Below are 17884 nucleotides of genomic sequence, written 5' to 3'. Positions count from 1 at the left end.
TCCATTGGTATCTGAAGCACAGTAGCTGCTAAGAAAGATGGTAATTTGTACTCAAGGAGAATTAAGCTTATTGTTGTTGTTTCTGAACATGGAATGATAATGCACTTCAGGAATTATTGATGAAATAATATTCACAGACAACCTACAGCTGGAATGAATGCTGCAGGAGACAACACTTTACAATAACCGAGCTGTATTTCAAGATGATTTGCCTTGGGTCTTCTCTAACTTGCATGATAATGATTTCATATATATACTTTGCTGTAGGGCTTTTAAATCCTATCGTATATTCTATGACTTGTTTTTATATACATACAATACAATACAGTATATCTTTATTGTCATTGTACAGAGGTACAACGAGATTGGGAATGCGCCTCCCATACGATGCAATAAATCAATTTAGCTAATCAGTATTAATTTAAACAACCCAATGAAACAAATTAGAACAGTTTTAAAACAGAATAAAGTGCAAGTAGATCTGTGCCGGTTCACTGTGTGATGTGACCATCCGGCTCAGCAGGACCGGTTCATAGCAGCTATGGCCTTGGGGATGAAGCTGTTCCTGAGTCTGGAGGTGCGGGTGTAGAAGGCCTTGTATCGTCTGCCCGATGGTAGAAGTTCGAACAGACTGTTGCAGGGGTGTGAAGAGTCTTTGTGGATGCTGGAGGCTTTTCTGAGGCATCGTGTGTTGTAGATGCCCTCCAAGGCTGGTAGCTGTGTTCCAATAGTCTTCTGAGCTCTCTGGACTACCCGCAGTACAGAATCAACTTCAAGCTCCTCCTATTCGCATGCAAAGCCCTAAACGGGCTCCCCCCCCCCCATATCAAAAATCTTCTAACCCACCACTCTATCTCCAGGTCCCTCAGGTCGGCCGACTTGGGGCTACTGACTATCCTGCGGTCTAGGCTTAAGCTCAGGGGTGACCGCGCTTTTGCGGTTGCAGCACCTAGACTGTGGAACAGCATCCCTCTCCCCATCAGAACTGCCCCCTACATCGACTCCTTTAAGTCCAGGCTCAAAACCTATTTCTACTCCCTAGCGTTTGAGGCCCTCTGAGGGGGCACTGTGAACTGTTTATGTATGTGTTGTTATGTTTGTGTGCCATTGTATGTTCTTTTTTAGTACCTGCACTGATGTACAGCACTTTGGTCAACGTGGGTTGTTTTTAAATGTGCTATACAAATAAAATTGACTTGACTTGACTTGCATGCTGGCATAGGTTGTTACATTTTCTAAGAATTTATAAATGATAGTAAACATTGTTCATTCATTAGCTCAAAATCCAGCTTCTGACCCTGGAAAGAGGGTCATTTGCAATTAATTTACATCGATTTATTTAGCTCAATGTTCAAAAACATTGACCTCTCTGGCATGAAATTCTATAACTTTATTTAAGTATATTTACAGAGGCATCAAGGCAGTCTAACAGATAATCTTAACTGCAAGGATGTTGAAATGATAGAATGAATGGGAGCCTATTGTCGATTTGCGCTGTTTTAGCCATTGAGATTTTAAATGATTTGGAGTATTTCTACACACACCAAATTCTGGAAATGCTTTCTGATACAAAGAACACCCTGTAGTGATTTTAAAAACAAAATCTTTTCTACTCATTTTTATAAGTGCCACCCACTTTGAAAGACAGCACAAAACATAGGGGAAGCACTGAATGAATTAAGGACATTCAATATTGGTGTTCAGAGTGATCTGGATATCCTTTAGCAAGGAACTCAACAAGTAAGCTTGCAGGTAAAGCACACAAATCTGAAGATAAACAGAATCTGAGCCTTTATAGGAGGGTGGGTGGAGAACAAGATCAAGGAGGTCTTCTTACAACCGGTGAGACACAGCTGAAGTACTATATATGGTAGTAGGCCTAATGTGCACAGTATTTAAGGGAAGATGTACTTGCTTTGGAGATAGAACAGCAAAAGTTCTGTAGACTGACTCCTAGGGTGAGAGGTGTCTGATCAGGAGAGACAAAGCAAAAGGTTGTCTGGACTCAGAACAATCTCATTGAAACATAAAATTCTGAGGCTTGACAAAATAGATGCTGAAAAGATGTTTCCTCTGACAGGGATTCTGAAACTAAGATACATAGTCTGAAGATTCAGATATCACAACTTGGAGAAATAGAGAAATTTCCTTTCTCGGAGTTGTAAATCTTTGAATTTTATACCTGGGAGCTGTGGATGCTGAGTTATTAAGTATATTTAAGAGTGAAATAGATGGATTTTTAAACCACTGCAAAGTACAGGGGAACAGACATTTGGCAGGATATGGCCAAAAATTAGATAAAATATGATTTTATTGAATGGCAAACAGACTCAAGGAACTGTATGGGTTTGTTGAACTTACCTCCTCTTATAATGTGCATATGCAGAGACATCATGTTCAGTGATGTCAAATGGTTTGAAATAAACAATAGCTGGAGGGTTGAAGCCAGCTTTGGCATTTTTATATTATATCTCCTGCCTGATTCTCTCCCAAATCACCAACCATTTCACAAACATGCTTCTTCCACAAGCTCCAACATCTGCAGTGCTCATTGATCAAAGGTATTTATGCATCGTACAAAGTATGTTCCATTGCTGTCAATGTCTGTGGGCCCTATACGTGATAGAATGTCACTAAATGCCCTTGATTTAAGTTCTAGATCTGTGGGTCCTTTGAATGTTAAGTTACAGTGCCTGATGTGACTGGATTTTGGAAATATTTAATAGAAGAGCCTGTAATAAATCAACAATTAATAGCTTTACATTTTGGATCACATTATTAGGCTTGTCCTGTGGTATGTTCTCCAAAAACATGTTCGGAATTTCGTCCAAAAACATGTTTTTGGATGACAATAAAGGCTATTCTATTCTAAAAAGGATGCCGTATTTAACCTGTCTTTTTCTTTTAATTGTATTGTTTATTCATGGCAGTTGTTTGGCATCTGGGTCTTTTAAGTTCCTAAAATCAATTAACAGTTGTTGCTAGTTTCTGATGAGAACCCAGCATGAAGTGGTAGTTGTTCTTTATAATTTATTTTGTTTGCATTTTAAACATATGTGAATGCTGCGCTTTACTTCACAAATATAACTTGGGAATGATCTGTGCATCTGAACTACATTCAGGTGTTTCAAGAGGAGTTGGATTTATTCGTTTTGACAAAAGGATAGAAGCAGAGGAAGCAATCAAGGGACTGAATGGGCAGAAACCTTCCAGTGCTACAGAACCAATTACTGTGAAATTTGCCAATAATCCCAGCCAGAAAACAAGCCAAGCATTACTTTCACAGCTGTATCAATCACCCAGCAGACGTTATCCTGGGCCACTTCATCACCAAGCTCAGAGGTTCAGGTAATAACAAAATACATACCTTAATATGAGCAATTTTGGGGTGAATGGTGTTCAAAAAGTAAAATATCAAGAAACTGAATTAATAGTTTTATTCTGTAATCATTACCTTTGAAAGAAATTTATTTTTATAGAAAATTTAGTTATTTATGATTTAAGTTTGTATTTTATATTAGTCACTTAGTAGCCAGTGAAAACTTCTGTTTGATAGCAAAATTTTGTTGTATTTAACAGTTTTCAGGTAAAATTGAATGAATATGTACTTTGGGAAAAGGTGTGAGACATATAGTGCGCATTAACTTAAATAGGAAACAACAAAAGAAATGATCAAGAAAATAATATACTGCTTAAACTTGAGAATCAAATTCAGACTATTAAACATGAATTTGTTTTCAGGAGAAGTGGCAAATATTTTCCTAAATTTGTTTTTATATGACACTTTATTCTTTTTATTAAATCTACTGAATCACAAATTAATACTAATGGTGTTAATTATCCTAAATAATCTTAATTTTCAAACGGAGAGATTTAATTTATTTATTTACGTACTAAGGAAACAAATGCAATGCATGTAACAGGAGTGACCTTTGTAGGATCAGTGTTCAGCCAATCCTTATTCCTTCGGTGTAACACCCTGAAGAGAAGTGGTCAAAAACATTTGCAGGATCCCTTTGGTTTCACCAGGAAGTCAAGCTGTCTGGTGATTTTAATGTGTATAATTCATGCATTGCAGGTATTGAGGAGGTAGCCCTCCTGTCCTTCTTTCCTCAATACTCTCAGAAAATTATTGTTTATTTCCAAAGAAATTGCTGGTGACCTTCAAAATCCCTTTCATCAGATCAGAAAGAAGTGAAGGGGCCACGCAGTAAAGTGGAAAAGGCCCAAAGTTTTAAGGGACAAGTATTTGAGATTCTATTATAACAAGTCCAGAGACACAGCTTCAGACATCCAACTTCACCTGTTTCCTAATTCCTAGATCAAATTCCTTCTCGGGTGTCCTGCTGATTAGGGATGCTGCAGATCGTGATTGAAATATAAAGGTCAGGATACAAAAGGCTTGAAATGTAGACTCCTATTTTATGACAAGAATTCCGATTTATGATGAAGTCTTGATTAAGACTTAATTGTAAATCTGTACCTGTATTGATTGTTCTTTCCAACAGATATGAATATCTGAATTAAAAATGGACATCGTGGGAAGACAAACAGTTAATTTCAATCAGACCTCATCGATTTGGTTGGGAATCAAGCATATCTCCAAAAGTTACATGATCAACAAATGTTGGTACTTGCAGGCATAGATTTCGCACTTCAACTGGCTGTAATGCCAGAATTTCTGCACAGCTGCCCTTAAGTGGTAACTCTTTCTAAATTGAGAACATAAACAGTACTGTTCCCAACCCCTGAAAGCTACATAATTAAAAAGACTCTCAAATAAACATATCCAATGGCATTTCCATGAAACTACCAGAGAACCTTATTTAGAACAATTTCTTGTATTCTTAAATATCCAGATCACCTTATTTCCTTGCAAATTAATTTTAATCTTGCCCAACCTTTGACTTTCTTCCACCACAACACTTTTGCAACTCCAATCTAATGTTATTTTTCCACTTTTCCTCAGAAAAATAAATACTCTTTCATATCAGTCAACCAACCCCAGTTGCAGGCCCCAGTTTTACCTCTTTAACTCCAGTGAATCCAAATGAATACAACTGGATTAACCTTCTGCCACTCAATCTGGCTGGACCATATGAAATGTTCTCTGCCTAAATCACACATCATAGCAGGATGATCTTAGAAACCATTGATAACTCTTAACTACCTTTTTTCTAGTACTGCCGATTCTTTAAACCTCTCTCATTAATTTTCCAACCTCATCTATAGAGAATGATGGCTGCAGAATTGAAATGACAAATAGATGACCAAAGATTGGGTATGAAGATAAACACACAAATTGAAATTGGTTTGCAGGGAAATAAAATGCTATGCATATTTAAAGAGTTTGTGGACTTTTTTTTAATAATCAATTTCCAGTTGTTTCATGTCCTTCCTAGTTCCCTAACATGAATACCCATTTTTCCTATTTCACTGTATCTCCCTGTTCACCTCATCGTTTGAATCTACTCATTTTTACCCAGGATTTGTCCCTTTAAACTTCTGAAAATTAAACATCCAATTCTAAAAATAACCCCCTTTCAAAATATCCTTCAAAGTAACTATTGTCATTATCTCAAATAAATAAAGTTGAACCGTTCTGTTCATGTAAATCCAGTCTCCTTTTGCTGTAAAATTCTTCTCATCTCCTAAATCTATGCCAAATTTTCCTGCGACACTGAAATTTGAATATTACCATTTGCTTTCCTAGTCCTGCTACAATGCTGAAATGTCACTTCTAGGCAAAAACAGATAAGTCTGAGGTTCACAGTTCATTGAAATAGCAGGGCAGATTGTAGAAGTGTTTCAAAATTAAACAGAATCTTGGGATTTATAAATAGGAATTTAAACAAGAGGAAAGACGTGAAGATGAACCTTTACAAATTACTTGTTCAGCCACTGCAGTTCTTGATGTCCCAATTCAGAAAAGATGGAAAGATTTTAGAGAGGATAAAGAAAAGATTTACTGAAATGTTTCTACAGATCAGGAACTTTGTGCATTGACTGAAAAAACTGAAAATGTTTTCCCTGTATAGATTTTGATCTAATATTGTCATGTGTACCGAGGTACAGTGAAAAAAAATTGTTTTGCGTGCTACCTAATCAAATCCGATAATACCATACTTAAATACAATCAAGCTAAATTCAAGTACAATAGGCAGAGCAAAGGGAATGATGCTCAGACAGTCTAATGTCTTCAATGAGGTAGAGGAGAATTGGACTGTACCCTAGCTCATGGAAGAACTGTTCAGAAGCCTGATAACAGAGGGAAGAAGCTGTTTCTGGGTCTAGTGGTGCGCATTTCAAGCTTCTATATCTTCTGCCTGATGAGAACAGGGAGAAGAAGGAATGGCCAGGGTGGAAAGGTCTTAAGTTATGTTAGCTGCTTTCCTGAGGCAATGTGGTGTAGATGGAGTCAATGGTGGGGTTTCTGGTCTGTGTGATGGAATGGGCTATATCCACAAATCTGCAATTTATTGAGGTCTTGGACAGAACTGTTCGCAAACTAAGCTGTAATACAACCCAACAGTATGCTTTCAGTGGTGCATCTTAGAAGTTTGTAAGAGTCATTGGAGACATGCCAGATTTCCTCAGTCTCCTGAGGAAGTAGGGGGATTGGTTTGCCTTCTTGGCTGCCACTATACTGTGGTTGTCCCAGGACAGATTATTGGCAATATTTACACCAAAGAACATGAAGCTATCAACCATTTCCACATCTGCCACATTGATTCTGATTGGGCCATGTACTCTACCATGCTTTCTGAAGTCAATAACAGCGAATGGATAATGGAGAAAGCTGAGAGAGGATCTAATATATATATTTAAAGTCGTGAATAGAATAAATATAAACTATTTCCATTGATAGAAATGTCAAGAACCAGGGAGCACAGCATGGTAACGATTAGCTAAAGAACTAAAAATGTCAAACTCCTATTCTGAAATTATGCCTCTTAGTTCTAAATACCCCCAGTACAGAAACATCCTCTCAACATTCAGCCTGTTTTCTAACCAAGCAATGCCTCTTTGGAATTCTCTCTCTCAGAGACTTCATCGCACATTCCTCAGGAAGGTCAACTGCAGACTGCAATCCTTTAGTTAAAGAATTTTTCCCAACTGGCCTCCACAGTTTCCATTCCCTGAACTGTGAGGAAGATTTAACCCCAGAGAAAGAGTGGGTTGTTGCACAATGCACAAGGTTAAATCTAAATCAGCAAAAACAATCAGTGAACATGCCAACTTTTGAATTTAACCCAAGTATGTCAAGTATATTTGGGGGGGGGTGGGGGGGGGAGCCACAGGGGAGTCAGTTTTTGTTACTTATTGAAAAAAGCTAAAACTGCAATTTTAGTTTTAACTCAGGGTGCATTGGCTTTTTAAACTCTGAATCTTGGCAAGAGTAGAGGGTTCTGGAAGGGTCCAAAGGATGTGACTTTTTCACAATAAGCACTGTAGCTCACAACTGCACGATAGGGTGACTCCGTGAAAGATTTTCTTCACTGGAGCCGTTTTCCTTCTTATTTTGGACCAAGCTTTGGACCGTATGACTTGTTCGGTCCGAACAAGTGATACGGTCCAAAGCTTGGACTGTATCACTTTTGGTTTAGCTTACTTCCCTAATGCAGTGAGCAGGCCTTCACTAAGACAAAAATGCAGATTCTTCTTTTGCAGTAATTTCATGGGGCCCGGAGGATAGCTAGGTTGAGCAACCAGAAGAGCATCTGATACACCTGCTCTTGCAAATCAGTGAGGGCTGAAAAGACAATCGCAGCTAAAGGGATGTTTTACTTTGCACCGATAGTATATATCTATGTGGCTCAGTTTCGTTAAGAGGCTGGAACAGCTGTATCTCAGATGGGTAAGGCTGTCATGCTTGGTGGAAGCAGATCTCTACACTTACTGCAATAAAATCTGATACCAGCTTGTATATCTGTTCTGTCTGATGCTGTCAAAGTGATGCGTTTGTACTATTCAAGGTCATTCTAAGATACTGTAAATCAAGATTTATCAGCTGTCAGCACACCGTTGTGCAAGGCAGTAACTAATGTCTTATCGAAAAACATCAACTTCGCCACAGGTTGACATAAGCCAGAACAAACAGGCATTTGAATTTGCTGCTTTGGTATGATTATTGTCCCATGAGATTGCAGTATTACAATAATAAAGGCACTCCATGCCCGGATAGGGCATTTATGAATTAGAAAGGACTTAATTCTATTAATGTGCCATAGGTCTGCATACAAAGGGAGGTATGTCTCCAGGTATGTGCCAAACATCTAGGCAGCTAGCATGTTTATTTTATTTTGATATTTTCCTTGGACTACTACATATTTGGCATTTGAGGGAGGAGGGTGGGGGTCTAGGGCAATTCTAGTGTATGGTGCTGACTGTATTGAACCAAAGGCTTAAAATGCTAACTGAAGGGGATGTGTGCCAGAAAACTGCCAGGAATCTCCAAACTCATCTTACATTCAAGAAAGAGATAGATAGAGCAAGGATAGCGCAGTCAGGGGGTATGGGGAGAAGGCAGGAACGGGGTACTGATTGAGAATGATCAACCATGATCACATTGAATGGTGGTGCTAGCTCGAAGGGCCGAATGGCCTACTCCTGCACCTATTGTCTATTGACGCAATATGTTGCTGAGCAAACTCTTGGAATGCTGAAAATGTGTTTTAGGTGCCTTGAACACTGCTTCGGCATACACCTGCAAGTGTATTGGGCGGCACGGTAGCGCAGCGGTAGAGTTGCTGCTTTACAGCGAATGCAGCGCCGGAGACTCAGGTTCGATCCTGACTACAGGTGCTGCACTGTAAGGAGTTTGTACGTTCTCCCCGTGACCTGCGTGGGTTTTCTCCGAGATCTTCGGTTTCCTCCCACACTCCAAAGACGTACAGGTATGTAGGTTAATTGGCTGGGTAAATGTAAAAATTGTCCCTAGTGGGTGTAGGATAGTGTTAATGTACGGGGATCGCTGGGCGGCACGGACTTGGAGGGCCGAAAAGGCCTGTTTCCGGCTGTATATATATATGATATGATATATATATGATATATGATGTAAAGAGTGATGAAAGTCTGCTGCACAACATAGCACAACAAGGGACAGGTGCATGTTCACAATGAACTGCGGATGCTAAATTTACAACAAAAAAAAGACACAAAGTACTGGAGTAACTCAGCGGGCCGGGCAGCATTCTGGAGAATATGGATAGGCGAATATTCGGGTCGGCACCCTTCATCAGACCGATAGTAGTAGAGGGGCGAATGCCAGAAGAGAGGTGGGGCCAGGACAAAGCATGGCAAGTGATAGCTGGATACAGGTGTGGGAGGTTTTTGATTGGCAAATGGGTGGATAAAGGTCAGAGATGAAAAGACAACAAGTGTGAGAGAGAAGATGCATGAAATGTGAAGCCAGGTGGAATATAGGTGGAAGGGGACAGGGGGAAGGGGTAATTTTTGTAGGTTGTTACCTAAAATTGGAGAAATCAGTGCCTGGCCTCCCTTACATTGGCAAGACCAAGGCGTAGACTAAACGACCACCTCGCTGAACACTTGCGCTCAGTACACTCAGGCCTGCTGAGGTTGCTAACCATTTTAACGGTTGCTAACTATTTTGACTCCCTATCTCATTCCCATACCAACTTTTCCATTCCGGGCCACTCCCACTGCCCTTCCCTCATCAATCCTCTTGATGACCTCTTCAAAAACCTCTGTGATTGGCGAGTCACAATTTCAGCATAAATCCATGCTGACCATCCCTAATCAGTACTTGCCTATACAAATGCTGGTAGATCCTGTTGCTGAGAATCTCCTCCAACAACTTTTCCACCACTGATGTCAGGCTCATCGGCCTGTAATTCCCTGGCTTGTCCTTGCTATCCTTATTAAATTACTGTACAACAGTGTAGCGGCCAGCTTTATGCTGCCTTATAAAGCCCCAAAGCTTACCGTTTGACAAAGGAATGGGAGCGATGGTTATTGATTCAAATAACAACGACGAAGGGATCTTCAAGGTGTAGCCGTTAGTCGTTTATTGAAGCAAAATACAAAACAGATTAGTATATCACCCGTCGTTAACTTCTTTGCTTGTAGTAAGAACTTAGTTTCTCACCGACACTCCTTTGCACCCTGTTACTGACTAAAACCTTATGTTTTAGTAGGCTTGTCTGGTATAGCCTGCAAACCTTTTCCCTTTGTTCAGCTGAAGCATTACGTCAGTGCTGGGCAAGTTATACTCGAAATCTGACTCCTCCCAGTCCATATATGTAAGCCAAGTATTAACCTCTTGGTATCGAAAAATAATACAGCAGGATACAAAGTAATATAATAATATGCAAAATGCTAATAAACACAAAATGGCTCCGACACACCGGACCCTAATTGTTCTAAGTGTATAACGCAACAATTACAAATAAACATGAAAAGGAGCCATAAAAATTCATACATAATCAAAAAAGCATGCACTATATATTGGCATCTAATCTACTATAGTGATTCTTCAATCTTTAAGGTCACCAGTCTTTGTTGTACACAGGTATCAGCTTCCAGGAGCAGACATATCTTCGTAATCTTTCCAAGAAGTTGCTCTTAGTCTGAAGTCGAACAGTACACACAAAACCTTGTGCATCTGGTACAGCCAATATTCTGCCCATTAGACAGAATCTTCTTCAGTCTTCTCTTCCAGCTTAAGAAGTGGTCTGCTGTCAGTCCTCTTGATGCTTCGCCTGCAGGATTTTCCTTTGTGCTAACATATCTCCATTGTGATACATCAGTAACATCCCTTACGGAAGAGATTCTGTTTGCTACAAATGTTTGAAAGCGTTTGGTTTCGTTGTTGATGTATTTAAGCACCATTATCCTATCGGTCCAGAAAATGGATTTATCCAGTTGAAGCTGTAATTCTTTTTGCAGCATTGTGTCAACTCTGGATTTTCACATTATGAAGTCGTGATTGTATTGCTTGACCAGAAGCTCTTCTCAGCTTGCAATAGATATTCGATTGACAGCAGCAGCAGGGCAGCCATTTCCATCCCTGCTGTCATGGTCTTTTCTCAGTTCACCATCCAGGATAGTTCCATTTGTAACAGAGATTTCTTGAGGGACATCTTCAGTTTCGCTAGTGATGGATTCGTTTAGTTTTGCACCATCGACAAAAACTGTAGAGTTCTCTGCGGAACCAGCTTTTTCAGCAATTACTTTGGTTGAAACGTCTTCAAGGTGTGCTGTGTTTTCTGGTGCAGGATCCCCTGAAGTTTCCAGTTCTATAATTTCTTGATCCGAAGATTGACGATCTTCTGGTGCTAGTTCAGTGTTGGTCTCAGTCATCTCTGTGCTCAGCCAAGTATTTTCAGGACCAGATTCTCCAGCCAATGGATCAGCTTGGACAGTTTTGGAGAAGATGCAGGTTTCGTCACCGGCCCCGATATGCCCACACGTTTGAGATGAGAGAACAGCATCACTCGCACTTAGCTTTTCCTTCTGTTCTGGTTTCTTTTCCTTGTCCTTTTGTTCAATATGAAGTATTTCAGAATGATCTTCTTATCATATCATATCATATCATATATCTACAGCCGGAAACAGGCCTTTTCGGCCCTCCAAGTCCGTGCCGCCCAGTGATCCCCGTACATTAACACTATCCTACACCCACTAGGGACAATTTTTACATTTACCCAGCCAATTAACCTACATACCTGTACGTCTTGCACCTGTGCTTCTAAAGGTTATGTCGTCGTTGCCAAACTGCTTTTGGCTGTTTGTGGCTTTTCTCTTGCCTTAGCAAAGGTAGGGCCTTTGACAGTTCCTCTTTTCAAATAAGAGCTCATTCCATCAGCTGCTGTCGAGCTGTATCTTGATTTCCTAGCCTTAAGTACATTGAGTCTTGTTTTGGCTGCTGCTATTGCAGCACCTAGTTCCAATCGTTCCTTCCGTCTTCTCAGCTGTTCATTCCTTTTTCTCAGCTGTTCCTTCTGGCTGTCCCATTCGAGCTCCATTTCCAATTGTCTTCTCTTCCTGTCGAACTCCATTTCCAATTGTCTTCTCTTCTGTTCAATTGACAATTCTTTGTTTTTCAATTGATCATCTACTTTCTTCTGTTCTTCCTTTCTTCTCAGTTCTTTTTCCTGTGCCTCAATCTCATGCCTGTCTTCCAAGAAGGCAGCCTGTTCTGCGAGAACGGCCAGGTCTGCCTTAGCCTTCATATGAGTAGAGTGCGTCCAAGATGCACGAGATGAAGAACAAGATTTGAAGATAAATTTAGAGTTTGACACATTTGAAGCACTGCCTTCAGGTCCAATGATATCTAAGTTTACACAACTCTGTTGTGTAGCACTCTCAGCAATGGAGTGTGTAGTTTGATGACCATCCTCAGTACCTTGTGTAAACCCGATAAAAGTTTCCAGTTTGGTGAATCCACTGATTTTGCTTTGAGCTCATCTTCAGGCAGTGGTAACTTTACCGGTGCTTCCTTGATTAATTGAGTCAGGTTGGATTGTACTCCATTACCATTTTCACCTGATTCCATGTTCTCTTTCATCATTTCTATTAACTTGGTAACCTGTTTATATCTTGAGTTTTTCTGTTTTTCTTCTTCCATCTTACGCTGGCTTTTCAGGGAGGCAACCCACTCCAAGACGTAAGAAAACTTTGAAGTTTCACTTATTGAAGAAAAATCATTTTCCCTTTGGGGATCCATTCTGATGGCGCCACCTGCTGGCCGAACATCAGATTTACGTACAAGCATACTTGTACATCATTATCCCTTTAGAACGTATTGACGTAAAATCACTATCTTTGGAATTCAAAACAAGCTGATAGCAAGCTTGCACAAGGTCAATTCTTTGTTTCTCAGCATTCCTCCAAAAAGCCGTTTTCCAATACAGCTTCTGAAAAAACAGCTTTCCAATAAAGCTTACTGCAACCATCTTTCGAAGTTTAAAATCTCTGATAAAATTAACGCCGACAATGACCCCGTGGCTGTTTCAACTTAAGTTTTGGGGAAAAACAATCCTAATTTGTTAGTTGCGACTAACTTCAGTCTCCTTCCCAGAGTCAATTCCTTTTAAATGACTCTTTAGAGACAGATTACTTTATCTTCTCTCACCGAGGATAGCTCTTGATCTATTCTCCGGCTGAGCAAGCACTTACAGCTTATCGCTCACGAAGATAATTTCTTACAATGCGCTCCGGAAAAGATAAGTTCTTACCCTTTGTAGTGGCTGGCTTTATGCTTCCTTATAAAGCCCCAAAGCATACCGTTTGACGAAGGAATGGGAGCGGTGGTTCTTGACTCGAATAACAACAAAGAGTTCTTCAAGACGCAGCCGTTAGTTAGTCGTTTATTGAAGCAAAATTCAAAACAGATTAGTAAATCACCCTTAACTTGTTTGCTTGTAGTACTAACTTAGTTTCTCACCGACACTCCTTTGTATTGTTACTGACTAAAACCATATGTTTTAGTAGGCTTGACTTGTATGGCCTGCTAACCTTATCCCTTTGTTCAGCAGACTCCTCGTTGTCACACTGAAGCATTACGTCAGTGCTGGGCAATTTATACTCGAAATCTGACTGCTCCCAGTCCATATACGTAAGCCAAGTATTAACCTCTTGATATCCAAAAAGAATACAGCAGGATACAAAGTAATATAACAATATGCAAAATACTAATAAACACAAAATTGGTCCTACAATTAGCTATCCTCCAGTCTTCCAGAACTTCACCTGTGGCTAAAAATGATGAAAATATCCCGGCAAGGGCCCCTGCAATTTCCTGTTTGGGTTCCGACAAGATCCAAGGATGCACCTTGTCAGACCCTGGGGATTTATACATCTTAATGCCCTTTAAAACCACCACTGCCTCTTTTTTCATTCATTTATGATGCAAGACTTCAGAACTCCTATGTCTCAATTCCTTAGCTACAATAAACAATTGGTGCAGGAGTAGGCCATTCGGCCCTTCGAGCCAGCACCACCATTCAATGTGATCATGGCTGATCATTCTCAATCAGTACCCCGTTCCTGCCTTCTCCCCATACCCCCTGATTCCATGATTTTCTCCTTAGTAAAAGTGGATGAGTCAGTTTCTCTCAGAATGCTCATGCTTCAGTGAGATCATCTATCATTCTTCAAAATTTCAGTGCGAATAGGCTGATCTCACTTAATCACTCCCCATGGAAAAATGTCTACATCCAGGGGATGAATCAAACTAATCTAACCACAAAACAAGCAAGATGCAAAGACAAAATCTGAATATATTGTTCCTGATAATATTGGATTCAGAGAGAGCTAGCTATCTGGATACAGAACTAGGGATTGTGGTAGAGGGTTGTTTTTCAGACTAGACGTCTGCATGCTTCTTGCTGCACAACAACACTGTTGGAGGCTGACCACTCGCATATTTTCTGGAACTGTGCAAAGATAAGGCCATACTGGGAAAATGTTAATGCAGCTGTTAAAAATATTTTGGGTTATAAAATCCCAAATACCTGCCCTGTGATGTATCTTGGAAGCATTAAAGATGTTGTGATGAGAGAAGATATCTACTTGACTAAAGTTCTACTTGCAGCAAGTAAGAAAGCCGTTACCAGACATTGGCTTAATGAAAACAGTCCAAACAGGAACAGTGGCTGGAAATTGTTCAAGACATCTTTGCTATGGAAAAGCTGATATACCTTTTGAGAGTCAAAGAGAATACATTTGAAAAGAACTAGAAAAAATGGATCACATATTTGAGACACGACACCAACTAAATGAATGCCTAACTAGATATTAGATTATATTATATAGAACTAGATATTATGTTTGTATGAATATTGAAATATTTCCAGACAACCAATCATTGGTGCTTTATTTTTTATTTGGTAAGTGTACCTCATTGTTTTATTGTAATTTTCTTTTTTACTTATTATTTTTCTTATTTTATTTATGTTGATGTTGTTGTATTGTTCTGTCTATATCTCTGTGAAAACTCAATAAAACCTAAATTGAGAAAAAAAGAAGTCTGCATGCTGGGAAGCTTCTCCAGCATGTAGTGGTTAAAATTGCATCCATTCCCTCCACCCTCTTTCTCTCCCTCCGATCACCAGCTACTACATTTGTTCCTCTAAATCTGTGTGTCTGCTCTAACACTGTTATCTCTAGGTCTCATGATCTTAAATGTTCCCCCTCCCTTCCTTTTAGATTGTTTCTTTTTTAAAAAACAACCATTTGCTGAAGATTTTTTTTACACCTTTGGCAGTTACATTACGTAATCACACTTAAGGTGTTTTCTGTGGAAAAGAAAATATATAAATGCATGTCGTTTTTGTTGAAGGTACTAGGTTACTGTTTATATTGCACAAACATCTTGCTTTCAGAAGTAAATGTTCTTGATTTGACAGTGCTGAGGCAACAAATCAGAGCACAATTTAAATTTTAACTAATGTATATTTATATATTGATTTGAAGACTGTCTACAAGGTGTCAATGAAAATGATTTACTGTGGTCCCTCATTGCAAAAGAAAATAGAATAAAATGTCCAACACACTGGAAATATTGATAGAAAAAAAGCATTTCCTTCAATTCAGGGCCTTCTAGCAGAAAATGTTTCATTTTAAGATCTATTTGTCAGCTAGTATATCATTTTTGTCCTCCTCTATACTGGATCACCAACACTACACAATTACTTTAGATCCTAAGATCTGGCCATCAAGCATTTTAAGTTTACGCCAGATGGAGAGATATTCATCATATTGCCAGCATGAACCTGGCCCTCACTTTAATATGTCTACCAGTCTGCATAAGAAATAAGTAGCTCACCCATTATGCAGCACAATTTTATGCAAGCCAAGGATTATTTAAAGTGTGAGCAAGTGGCGAAATGTTAAGAAAGATTCCAGCAATTTAAGTTAACGAGAGGTAAAGAGACCCATGATATTGCCAGCGTGATCCAGGCCCTCGTTTTAATATAACGACCTGACTGTATGAATAAATAAGCAGCCCATTCTTTATTACAGAACAGTTTTGTGCAAGCATGCTAAGGATTATTTAAAATGAGAGCTAGTAGCCAAATGTCAAGAAAAAAAACTAATGACCTGAAGGTTTTCATGTGGTATTCTTTTTGAAAGTGCACAAGACAACAAAGATGGTAACTGCAAGAGCTTCCCGTAGCTGACAATCCAGTGAACCTGAACAGTAATTGCCCCAAAATGGGAACTCATGGAGAAATCTGTTAATAACCTAAAGCATCAACAACTGTTTCAAATGGTCTTACGTGAATTCTTAATCCTTTTTTTCCCAACAACATAGGCAACACTTTTCTCAACAGTTCCCTACTTTGCTTACATCATACTTCTGTGCCCCCTTCTCATTCCAAACAACCACTTTTATACGTTGCAATATTTGTATAACCAGAAACTCCTTATTGTCATTCCTTGGGTCACGTGCCACATAGAAGGCAGAGGTTCCATTGTTCCAAAATTGTTTCAGTGTCTGCACAGAGGACATTTTTTCTTCTGATATTTTTCCAATCGCACAGTTCCATTAAGCTGCTGTGCAGCACAGAGTATCTCCCAGAACAAATGGTTGTCTGTGCTAATGGACTGCATTTGCAGCCAATGAGATCCTACCCTCAAGACTCAGCATCTGTCAAAAATGTCAATGTTATTTAATATTCAAAATCATTCAAGGTCAATTGAAAAAGTAAAATTTTAAAATTAAGTTATTAAAATCTCTTAATAGAACAGAAAATCACATACACTTAAACAAGTAAGGACATTTAAAACAATTTAATTAAATCAAATAAAATATTCTACTTTGCTTTCTCCCAACAGCCCTTTCACTTTAATGGGGCCACTATATATGCAGCATGTGTAACCTGGCGGAGATTTATCAGGCAATTTCTCAAAATGAGATATGGGAAATCTGTAGAAGTTGGTGCTGCACTGGTGGACTCCTTGAGAAATCCTCCAGTGAGAATTTCCTTGAGAAAACCCAGTTCAGAGCTGACATTCTGGTGAGTTTGTACTTCAGGCCAGTTGTCAACCTGTATGCAAACATATTTGAACAGATGTTGAAAGATCCACCCAAATGGCTTGTGTTCTTCACATACCCATCTGCTTTCTCGCCATCTCAACTAAAATTACTACTTCTCAGTGGAAACCTACTTCTTTGATACTGGGGTTTGTCAAAAAGTTTAAAGGAATGCCTTAAAAAAGAGGTATAAGGAACTATGCTAGAATCTTGAGCACAAAAAACAAAGTGCTGGAGGAACTCAACAGGTCAGGCACCATCTGTGGAGGAAATGGACAGGCAATGTTTCGGGTCGGGACCAATCAGATACTCTCAGTCTGAAGAAAAGTCCCGAACTGAGATTCATCTAGCGATTTCTCTCCACAATGTGTTCCTCCTGCTGAGTTCCTCCAGCACTTTGGTTTTTCTTTCTTTATAAAGGAGTCTTTTGAGAGATGCTTCTGGCTTGTCTACTTTCATTCTACTTTTCATGAATTTGAATCACAGGTCACAAAGATATGGGGGAAGACATAGCAACAAATAAACTGAAGGAAGGGCAGAATCAAGGAATTTAATGGAAGTGGAATTGGGCATCTTGGAATTAGATGCAACATCAGTTATGCAACAAAAAATCTAGTTCATTTTCCGATACTAGGACCAGAATATCCATGGCTGAAAAGTGAAAAAGTAAAAGGCTTGATATCATCAATGTACAGTTGGAAGATGATGCTGTGTTGCAGATGAAATTGTCAATTGGCAAACATAGATGAAATGTAGGATTAATCCTTACAAAATGCCAGAGTTATGAGGGAAAATTCATTGCAGGTGATTTTTTTAAGATTACTTAAGACTGAAGAGCAAAGAATTTGTAAAAAGAAAACCCTGTAAATGCTGGAAATC

General features: G+C 39.3%; 1 protein-coding gene across 11 annotated transcripts in view; it reads left to right on the top strand.

The window, feature by feature from the left end:
- Positions 1-17884, top strand: part of elavl4 (ELAV like neuron-specific RNA binding protein 4) — a 69952-nt gene that overhangs the window by 36405 nt on the left and 15663 nt on the right. For 6 of the 11 annotated variants that reach the window (XM_078408559.1, XM_078408563.1, XM_078408558.1 and 3 more), the window contains exon 5: positions 3123-3348. The exons of 4 other annotated variants lie outside the window; for them this stretch is intronic. In XM_078408559.1, coding sequence (XP_078264685.1) covers positions 3123-3348 — 226 coding nt within the window. Of the gene's footprint in view, positions 1-3122; positions 3349-4321; positions 4386-17884 lie in introns of all 11 variants that reach the window. One more of the 11 variants, XM_078408564.1, reaches the window with a different exon arrangement.

Source organism: Rhinoraja longicauda, chromosome 11 (genome assembly GCF_053455715.1).
Source record: "Rhinoraja longicauda isolate Sanriku21f chromosome 11, sRhiLon1.1, whole genome shotgun sequence".
In the NCBI taxonomy this organism is placed as follows: domain Eukaryota; kingdom Metazoa; phylum Chordata; class Chondrichthyes; order Rajiformes; family Arhynchobatidae; genus Rhinoraja; species Rhinoraja longicauda.
This window is presented reverse-complemented; position numbering and strand designations above follow the sequence as displayed.